Source organism: Triticum aestivum, chromosome 7D (genome assembly GCF_018294505.1).
Source record: "Triticum aestivum cultivar Chinese Spring chromosome 7D, IWGSC CS RefSeq v2.1, whole genome shotgun sequence".
NCBI lineage: Eukaryota > Viridiplantae > Streptophyta > Magnoliopsida > Poales > Poaceae > Triticum > Triticum aestivum.
Genome location: NC_057814.1, coordinates 429,660,522 through 429,671,129, shown reverse-complemented (window position 1 = coordinate 429,671,129; position 10,608 = coordinate 429,660,522). Strand labels below are relative to the sequence as shown.

Here is a 10,608-nt window from a genome sequence, read left to right as displayed (position 1 = left end):
CTGTACTTAATGTCTAAATATGCAATCCTAGGCTGCATAGCAACAACAAAAACAATTAATCAGCTGATAATTTGTAAAAATGCAATAAACTCCCTCCAGCCCATAATATAAGATGTTAATTCATCCAATATGTGAGTATATTGGATGTTATAAGATATTATATAATGGGACGGAGGGAGTGTTGTACTACATCATTGTGCAATTGCTATTTAGCTTCTAATATTAACTCGGTGCTTTTAGGTACATATGTCATTGGTAAAGATCCGCGCTTTGACCCTTCCTGCGTACGGGGCAATGAGATATTGATGAACCAGCATCAAGTGAGGAAGCTGATAAAGATTGTTAGTAAAATGGGTCAAAAGATGGCAATTAAACTATTTGTTTACACTTTATCCAAGACAACAGCGAACTGCAGGATGGTAAGTAAGAACTCTGCAGCCTTCTTTTTACTGCCATAATGAGTTGTGTTAGATGACAATGTCTGAATATTTTTCCTTTGCAGCGGTTGCCAAAGAAGTTTACTCAAGATTACCACTCAAACTACATGATTGGTGGGCATGCAAAGGTTAAAGTATTTCTACTAGAACACAATGACTATCTAGATGTGTTCATGAAGACAGTGAAGGATGGGCGGTCGGCCATCACATGGGGTTGGACTAGAGTCATGCGTGCCTTCTGCATGGAGGAGGGCACAATATGGGCATTCCGCTTCACCTTGTTCAGCAACCAGAATATATTTCGCCTCTTTCTTTACCATCTTTAATAGTACAAGTATACAACCGTGGTTCATCATTCTTTATTTGGTGCTTATGTAATTCTTGAACATATGTACCTATGAATCGAATATGCATTGGTTGTTTGAACCTGAACGATATGAATAAAGCTATAGCATACTTTCAAATTCAAATCCGGTACAATTTTAAATAGCAGCACTTAAATTATGGTGAAATTACACTCTGCAGGTTGTTACAGCGCACACGGTTGTTAAAACACAAACGTTTGTGATATACACAATAACCCGACACGGTTCACGGAGAGGAGACATGTGCGATCATGCACACAGTTGTCGTTTGCAAAGCATGTGTGATGTCAGACAATATCACAAACGGTGCGGGCAAACTAAACGTTTGTGATAGTTGCCTTATCGTACAGGATTTGCAATCATGAACTATTTATGATGTGGTACGCATCATAAATGTTGCACCACAGAATAGCGTGTGCGATAGTTATCATGTACGACGACGTTACGACGGTTTGACATTTCGTAATCCTATCCGGCACTCGTACGATTATTAGCTAATCTTCTTAATTAGTTATCGCATACGGTTCGGGAAAAGTGAATGTGTGTGATTGTCGACTTAACATACATGTTCTATAATCGTGAACTGTTTGTGATGAGCCACGGATCGTAAACGTAGCACCACAGAATACCGACTGCGATGGCAATGCGAGCACAAATGAGTAGCAAGGATGGAGCATTTGGGATATTCGAGATATCAGAAACAGTTTTATAGGGACAACTGTATTCATCAAGGCTCCCTATTCTCGACGGTTTATGGGTCGTGTGGGAAGGACCCCCCTATCGCAGTCACTCACTTGGCGACGGTTCAAAATGTCGTCACGGAAAGGGGTTAAAAACCGTCTGTATAGCACCTCGCTGAACCAGTGAATGAATTGTGGGTTTATGATTAGATTATTCATTGAAAGTAATTGAGTCTTTTTAGAACTTTATTATGTATGATTATTATAGCTTTGTATTTCTCTCCGATCTAACCATTTGGTTTGGCCAACTAGATTAATTTATATTAAGTGGGAGAGGTGCTTTGTAATGGATTTAATCTTGAGATGTCCTCACCTCATGAGAGAAGGGGTAGCGAGGCACGTATTTGTATTGTTGCCATTAAGGGTAAAACGACGTGATTTGATGAGTTTATTCTGTCTACATTATGTCATCTTGCTTCATGCATTACTCTGTTTGTTATGAACTTAATACTATAGATGCATGCTGGATAGCGGTCGATTGGTGTAGTAATAGTAGTAGATGCAGAATGGTTTCGGTGTACTTGTCACAGACGTAATTCCTATATACATGACCATTGACGTGAATAACATCATAACTATGTGATTTTCTATCAATTGTCAAATAGTAATTTGTCTACCCACTGTATGCTATGTTCTAAGAGAGAAAACTCTAGTGATAACTATGGCCCCCGGGTCTACTTTTATCATATTACAAAAACCAAAAATACCTTGCTGCAATTTATTATCTTTTATTTTTTTTTGCAATTTATATATCTACCACTACCGGATTTAATCCTTGCAAGTAACGAGTTCAAGGGGATTGGCAACCCTCTTGCCCGTGTTGGGTGCAAGTATTTGCTCTTGTGTGTGCAGTTGTTGTTCACTAGGCTTGGTGTGATTCTCCTATTGATTCAATAACCTTGGTTCTCACTAAGGAAAATACTTACGAACTACTATATTGCTTCACCCTTCCTCTTCGGGGAAAATTCCAACGCAACTCACAAGTAGCACTCTGCACTAAAATTTGAGCACATGTTAATGTACGCTACCATCGGGTTACCTCAGATCAATAATGCATCAATTCTAATCTACCCTATCCATGGAGGAACTCATAAATTTGTTCTAGCATGCATAGTCGATGCTAGCCAACCATCGACATGGCAACATATAATCACACTTTCCTAGGATTTGGGAAGTTTTAACGCATAGCCATTCTCGAAGTGATCAAGTTTGTCGTTGCTACCATAGGGGAAGGTGGCGAAGCAGTTGTTGTCCTCGTGATGGTGGTGCTTGAGGGATATGAGAGAGAGAGAGAGCAAGTGGGATGGGTGTTATACCCCCATTTCCATTTTTATTTATTGTTTTCCATGGATTTTATACAGATTGAGCCTCTTTTCTTGCCTATCCTTGGTGTTCCGGAAAATGCCCAAGCCTTGTCCAAAAACCTTGATAAACAATTCTTCATCCATCAAAAGTATTATTTACCATAAAATGCCCCACAATAATTTGAAGGATTTATTTTTGTTTTCTAAAGCAACTAAATTTGTTGCTACTCTAAAAAACCTCATAAATTCACATTAGCAAACCCTTGCAATGTGAACCACAAATACCCAAAGCCTTGGAGTTGGTCACCACAATTTTGTAGAAACAACCTCAACCCTAGTTTTTTCTTAAAACCCAACTCCTTTGCGCCAACTCCTTTTTAACTCAAAACTTTGTGGGCATGCTTACTCACCCATTGTGCCCATATCTACCAAGTTTGAGCCGCATTTCATCGAATGATAGGAGAGAAGTGACTCATTCTCGAACCACCCGGATGATGCCATCTTTTCCCCCCTTTTACAACACTTGCCATCAATGTCAGGGTATCGCCACCAGGCTATGGCTTCAATAGGTCATCCTAACCGCTACAAGAGCCTTGAGGTTCACTGCCGCCCAACATGAAGAACAACCAAGAACAATGGATAAAAAAGTAAGTAGATTGATTTATTTGATCATGTGTTGTTGTATCAGTCGGTCGTCACCTCTCATCCACATATGAGGCGGTTAGACTTTACGTACAAGAAAATGACTTAAAATTCTGCTCTACCTTCAAATCTACTTTAATTCAAACACGTCATCCTCAAACCTCCAGGTCACCTCCAAGCACGATGTTGCACGCTTTTGGATAGCTCGGAGGTAGCCCGGAACTTCACAGACTAGTTTTCATGTGTCGTTGTACGCCTTTGGATGACCCGAAGGTAGCCCGAAACCTCTTTATCGAATATTTGCGCAGGCACGCTTCTAGATAGCCTAGAACCTTTAGGCTCCATTTTTGTATAGGCCAAAAGTAGTCCTCAATACAACAAATTGTGTGTAGAAGTTGCATACGACCTTGGATTGGGATGATCCAAAAAAATATTTGTTCACCTTCATGAGACATGCAATTTTTATACTGAACATTCTTTTCATTTGATGTCATCTTGAGGACCGTTTTTATGCAGGCCAAAAGTTGTCATCAATATTCGAGAGCCTTCAAATTTTTAGAGTGCATAATTGGAGTCAATTCATGTATTTCGTTATTAATTCGGAAATGAATTTCTCTCCACACTTTGTATACTTATAACCAAATTATTCAGTATACTTTCCTCACGAAAGCAAACTATTAGTAGGTAGCAATTCTCCTTGAACAAATCAATATATATAGAGTAAAGAATAAAGTGGAGTAATTACATGAATAAAGCTCGCTTTCTCGTAATCAAGTTAACTCTAAAAATACAGAAGTTGTTATGTACATCCATTTTGTTAATGACCCATTTTTTGCTACTCTCTCTGTTCCATATTAGCTCTCGCTACTTGTACTAAATCAGCGATATCTAATACGGAACGGAGTGAGTAGTATATTTTATGATTCACCGCCTCTTTTTTTCTTTTGAATAACGGATTTGCCACCTGTTACCTCAATGATCTGAAAGTACAAGTAAAAACTTGCATTACATTTTGGAAATGCATAATTCCGGAATGATTCCTCCCTCTCATCACCACCACATGACACAAAGCAATTGTAGGAATACAATTACCCTCAAAAAAAATTATAGGAATACAAAGAGAAGAAAGAAAAAGAAAAAGAAAAAGAAAAAGGTATTTTGTGTCAACACAAGGGAGGAGAAGAAAAGCTCCACCCGTCGTGCGCAGGGGTGCCCGCGTGCCTGCCTGCCTTCTTCAGCCCCCACCCCCCCCCCCCCCCCCCCCCCCCCCCCCCCCCCCCACCCCTCTCCCTTCTCGCCAACGGCGACGAGCGAATCGCGTGAATGAGATGAGATGGGACTGGGAGACGCCGGCGACGGAAGCGGAGGCGGAGGCGTTGCAGGAGCGCATCTGGGACCTCCACGACAAGCTCAGCCACGCCATCCTCGCCCTCTCCGCCTGCGCCGGCCTTCCGGCCTGCCGCTGCCGGGGCGCCCCCAACGGTCACGTAGTCGTCAAGGGGCAGCGGCCGCCGAAGGGGGGAGGGCACGTCGACCTTGCCGCGGCGGCGGCGGCCATGGCGGACGCGCGGGGCCTGCACGCCATCCGCGCCGCGCTCGAGGACCTCGAGGGCCACCTCCACTTCCTTCGTGTGAGTTCCCTCACCTCCTCCCCCCTCCTCGTCTTCCTCCGAGTTGAAAAATCCGTGGCTCGTTGATGTCGCGTGCGAGAACCATCTCCAGAGAGTATGATACAGTGGATTGTTATCATGCCTTTGCTTCCTCCCTTGCGCAATTAATCATCTCCTTTTAAGTTTGTTTGTTCTCTTTTGATGAGATGACTCCACCGTGCTGATCTGTAAATCCAGATTCAGATGAACAATCGTTCCTGTCATTTACATTGTGAGCACGCATCTTATTCAGGCAATCTAGGTCGGCCTTCTCATTCATTATTGCTGTTCTGTGTTTTGGTCCACAGATGTTCCTTGTTTGGCAGTTCGTCCATGTGGAAACCAACGATATTAAGCCACATATTTGTGAGCTGGATGCTAGCTTTGTTTGTTTGTTTGTCACTGTTATGTTTCGTTATCACAAGCCTTTGTATTCTTCGTCAATTTTGTCCTCATGTGATTTGAGTGCCAGATTCACTTCTGTTGGCATGCGTCTTCCCTCCATAGTTGTAACATACACCGGGAGAATCTTATCTGTTGAATTGGGACCTCTCGTTCCCTTGTACCCAATCATGGTACGAAGACACACAATTGGCACAGGTTGTTAGTCATGTAGCTCATTGTCTTCTGGCTAATGGTAGTTACCCATGTAGCTTCTTCCTGGTCGTTCTCTTGTATAAGGTATCAATAGGAACTCTTCATTGTTAAAATTGTTGCCGTGTCCCTCATTTCATTCTATGGTATATGATGTACAATTTTTTACCATACATGATTGAGTCTTAGCTGAATGGGCTGAGAACATAATGCTGCTTTATAAAGGAGCAATTTCAAGGGTCAATATAAGTTACCTTCTCTCCACATCTGTGAAATTAAGCACTTCTACATGATTTTGTTTGACGGGGCACTTCACCATGATCGTTTGTGCTAGCTAGACATCTGGCACCAAATATTCCCTGATTGAAAAACAATATGTTGCTTATTTGTGTCAAAATGGCTTGCAGGATGTTCAGTTACAACAGCGTGCCGATCAAGATGCCGCGATTGCTAGGGTGCAGCAAAGTCGCATTCTCCTTGCTGCAAGGTTGGCTGAACATAGAGGAAAGGGGCATGGTGTCATTGAGGAAGCCTTGGGTTTCGTGGGTGATGTGCGTGACAAGAGCCAATTTGTCTCGCCGGAAGATGTGTATGGGACGCACAGCCAATCAGGGGAAGATGAGGAGGACCGCAGGGGGCATGGTTCAAACATGGTGGTGCGTGTGGTATCCTGCAGTTTTGCTTTAGCCAAGAACATTTTAAGATTTGAGAGGATGGGTAGCGTGCTGGGTAATGCTACCGTGTTTGCAGTAAGTATGCTCACATTCTTGCAGCTTCATCAATTGGCCTCTGGTAAACAAACGCCAGCAGCCCAATATAGGAGAGCCGACAATGGTTCTCTTTCTGGAGGGTCAAGAAAAGACAGTAAAGGAAAGCATTTGGAAGTGTTATTAGCTAGAGGTTGAGCAATCATCAGATACAGGAAGCTTTGTTCTCCATTGAGTTTTGGTCGGTTTTGTTAGGTCACTAGGCACTAGCCATTGCATTCTTTTGGATGGGCTGGTCTACAGTCTACCTTCATCGTTAGAAGCTGTACCACACAGGATGTAAATGGTTTGAGATTAGCAATAGATGCACCGGAAGTATCTGCAAGTCGGTTCCCTTTTCTTCAACTAACCACAACAATTGTATGGTACTAGGGCAACATATCTCGTTCTGGGGCTGCGACATTTGAATCTGTTTGTTTGGTTATTACTGTACAACATCTATGGTGATGAACTTGGAGAGGATCCACAAGCCAATGTTCCCTCACCAGTCACCAGTCACCAGCAGCTGGGGTTGCAAATCAGGCTAGACATTGTGATGCTATGCTTCATTCGTTTGCCTCTACGACTAGTGTCATGGCCCAAAGGCTCTTTGCTTGATTGATAACTTCACCCTGTGATTTGTATATAACTGAGCCAAAGTACAAGCACGCAAAAGTACAATGAGGTGCATGTGGCATAGCCTTCAAAGGGTTGAGTTGTGAATTGCTCTTTCTTGTGCCTTGTTCTTCACACCAGTTAGGCACCGCTTTTTCTTTGCATATGTTCCCCTTCTTTCGGAGATGCGAGTTAGGTTTGTTCTCTATTGCTGCTTGCAATGGCTTTACTTGTCACCAGCTTGGGCCTTCTCATGTAAAGTTTGAAGGACTGCCCTACAAATCTGACATCGGATTTTTTTTGCCATGGCAAATCGAGCGTCTTTTATGGCAACTTGTGTTTGCCGAGGATGGCAAGTTTAGCTGGCAAGCATCTCAAATCCGGCTCAGTTTGATTTTCCATGCTTAAAAATATGACGTCAGACTTTTAGCATTACCCAAGTTTGAATCAGTTTACAGTGAAATCTTTGGCGAAACACAAGATCTGGATGCTCCTTTCATCCTCTTACTGTCTATGGTTTTGGCATCTTTGTTTCATTTCAATTTTCAATTGACATGACAGGTCCTGTAGCAGAATCCACAGCTGGTGGCTTTGGTTCCTCATCTTTTGTGAGATCAATCATGAGGAAGATCTAGATCAGTGGTGCTATTATCTGGATGAGGGGCACTAAACCTGCCTTTTGGAAAAGGGGAAGAAGCTAATCCAGTTGTGCTAATCCTGCGGCCGTTGATGCTGGAGTCGGCAGGCATTATCTTGCAACGGTGGATCCAGCCAGCACTCGCTGTCCTGCTCCCCTGCCGATGCCATGGCCCAACACCTCATGATCATCTCTCAACGGTGCCCGTCCCTTAAAAGTTGTTGATCCTTGTGGCTGTCAGACAACTCATGGAGGCTGTAAAAGAGTAGGCAGGGCAGGCAGACCGGTGTTCTAATCAAGCCGACTTGATGCAAATCCCCTTGGTGTGCTTGGGGGCTGTGCACAAAAAGCAACTGCGCTCCTCAATTCTCTCTCTAATCTTTACCTTTCCTTTCGTCGCCTTCTTTCGCTTTATCTCTCTGGAGTTTGTTTATAATCAAAAGTTCAAAACAACATAACATCCAACCCTTCGGTTCATCCTTTTCACAGTACCTACTTGCTGAACGAAGTAATGTACCCTTGAAGCTTTTTAGAGAAGCTACGAAAATTGGCCCAAAATGAAAATGATATCGAGTGACCCCATTTTGACGTATATATACATATAATTTTGTTTCTGCAATTGTGTGTATTTACATACTCTTCAAGTTGATCCAATTTTATATTACTGTTGTACTAAATCGATGGGAGTAGTTGATCCACCAACCGCCATGACATTTATCATGTTTAAGGGTTCCTCGCAGATCATTTAAGCACTGCCAAGGACATCTTCCTCATAAATAAAGCAATAAACTACAGAAAAATCTAGTGCGTTGATGCGGGCATGCGAGCCATCGCGTGCCGAAGCGAGCATGTGAGCTGCCGGCTGCCGCGTTAGACTTTCGGCAAACAAAACTAGGTCCGTACAAGCATATTAGGGCAACCTGAAGGCGGACCATCAAATGTATACGGACATGTTTGAACGTGTTCATGGATCATCAAATTGGATGGAGCGCCAGCCATCCAACCGAAATCATCAAATAAAAGCGGACACCGGATTTTCATTGATTTATGGAATAATAATTTTTAGATAAAAGAAAGCCCATCAAAGAGATGGTTGCGCTCCGCCTCGTTGACGCAGAGCTGCCAAAGCTCGCAACTGATGGTGCAGGCACTAAGCATGTATGCAAGCACCATGCAATTCACGTTGATGATGCACAGGACTACCGCAACCATGGCCGTGATGGCAGCGTCAGGCGGGTGTTCCGTGTTGAGTATCGTGATTATTAAGAAAGTTAGGATAGCGTAGGATATTATTCTATCTTGCCTTATACTTTAAGATGATCATGTAATCTTATATATATGCCCACGAGGCTTAAGCAATACAACGAACGATTTCACCAAATCCATCATATTTCGCATCAAACCTTTCTCTCTCTTTCAACATGGTATCAGCCTAGTCACGATCCAAACACTAGCCGCCGCCGCTTTCGCACCCGCGCGTCGCCCCGGGGCGGTCGGCCTCCATAACCGCCGCCGGGGGCCGCACCGCCCGTACCTAGGGTTCGTCCGCCGACCGTGTTGGCCGGCTGCCCTAGAGAGTCTTTTCCCGAGCCCTTGTTCCGGGTTTTGTTCGCTCTCTCGCCGGTCGTTTTGATCGGCGTTTTTCTTTTTGGTTTACCGATCTATAATCGGATTGCGTCGCCCGCCGCCGCCCGTTGACCCCCATGAGCCTCTACTCCGACCCTGGCACGACCAGCCGGCCTCTCCTCCGACCCGGCGACCACGCGCGCCGAGGCGGCCCGTTAGGGCCAGCCGCCGTCCGCGCGTCGCCCTGCGCCGTCCGTCACCGCCCTGCTCCTACCGGGACACCTGCATCGCCCCGACCCGGCGGCCTCGCCCCGCCCATCAATCCACATCACCCGCCTCCGCCGCGTCTGCACGGCGGCCCGGCGGTCTACCTCGCCGGCCTCGTTCTCGACTGCTCGGGACGGCTACGTCAGGCTCGTCGGCTGCCTCAACTCGGGCGCCGCTGCTCCATTGGTCGCTCGGGCCTCGCTGCCCGGCCGCCGGCGCTGCTTTGGCAGCCCGGGTGCTGGTGCTGACAAGCTCGTCCGCACGACGTCCCACGCCGTCCGTCGTCGCCGCCCTCATCGCGGACTCCGCCGCCACCCCGCCTCCACCGAGCGGCGTCCCCGACCTCACGCGCGCTCGGCTTGATCACCCGCTCGCTGTCGTGATCCGCCTCATCTACGCCGCGCGGCCGACCTGGCCTGTCGGTTACGTGCGCCTCCGCAGGTCCCGTGAAGATCGTCCCGAGTACCGCGCGCCTCTCCGCCGATCGAGCATCGGTTTGCCGCTGCGTCGCCCCATCGGGCCGCAGCGCCACCGCCCCGTGGTTCTCCTCGCGACTGCATTGACTCGTGCGTCACCGTTGCGTCGACCCTTCGAGCCGTAGTGCCGCGATACGCGGTCCCCGCCGCTGCCCCGAGGTCGTCCCCGCGGTTGCACCGACTCGCGAACCGCCGTTGCCCTTCGGGTCGCAGTGTCGCGGCCCGCGGTCCCCGAGGTCTTCCCGCCGTCGCCCCGACCTGCCTGCCGCCGTTGCGTCGCCCCTTCGGGCCGTAGCGCCACGGCCCGCGGTCCACTCCGCCGTCACCGCGCGTCGACCTCCCGTGGTATGCGCCACGCCGTCTCCCTTGGCGAGGGAACGCCACCGTCCGCGCCGGTCTTCGTCACGTTGTCAGGGTTCTTCGCCTACTTCGAGCACCGCCGCCGCACTCCTAACCTAGCCGCCACCGCTCTTCTTTGGCGGCCGCCGCCGCTACCTCCGTAGCCGCCGCCGCCACCCGTCCACCCCCTTCGTCTTCGTCCAGCACCAGCTCGTCGCCAGCGTCGCCGTC

The 10,608-nt window shown here is 46.8% G+C and overlaps 1 protein-coding gene across 1 annotated transcript; it reads left to right on the top strand.

The window, feature by feature from the left end:
- The first annotated feature begins 4,771 nt into the window (after positions 1 to 4,771).
- Positions 4,772 to 7,222, top strand: LOC123168437 (plastid division protein PDV1). Its single transcript, XM_044586323.1, has 2 exons — positions 4,772 to 5,119; positions 6,139 to 7,222. The coding sequence occupies exons 1-2, from the start codon at positions 4,817 to 4,819 to the stop codon at positions 6,634 to 6,636; spliced, it is 801 nt and encodes a 266-aa protein (XP_044442258.1). The 5' UTR covers positions 4,772 to 4,816; the 3' UTR covers positions 6,637 to 7,222.
- The last annotated feature ends 3,386 nt before the right edge of the window (positions 7,223 to 10,608 follow it).

What these genes read in the sequence shown, in the direction of transcription:
- LOC123168437 (XM_044586323.1), top strand. Translation starts at nt 4,817, where the DNA reads ATGAGATGGGACTGGGAGACGCCGGCGACGGAAGCGGAGGCGGAGGCG. An exon ending in GCCACCTCCACTTCCTTCGT is followed by an intron (nt 5,120 to 6,138) that starts GTGAGTTCCCTC and finishes AATGGCTTGCAG; the next exon opens with GATGTTCAGTTACAACAGCG.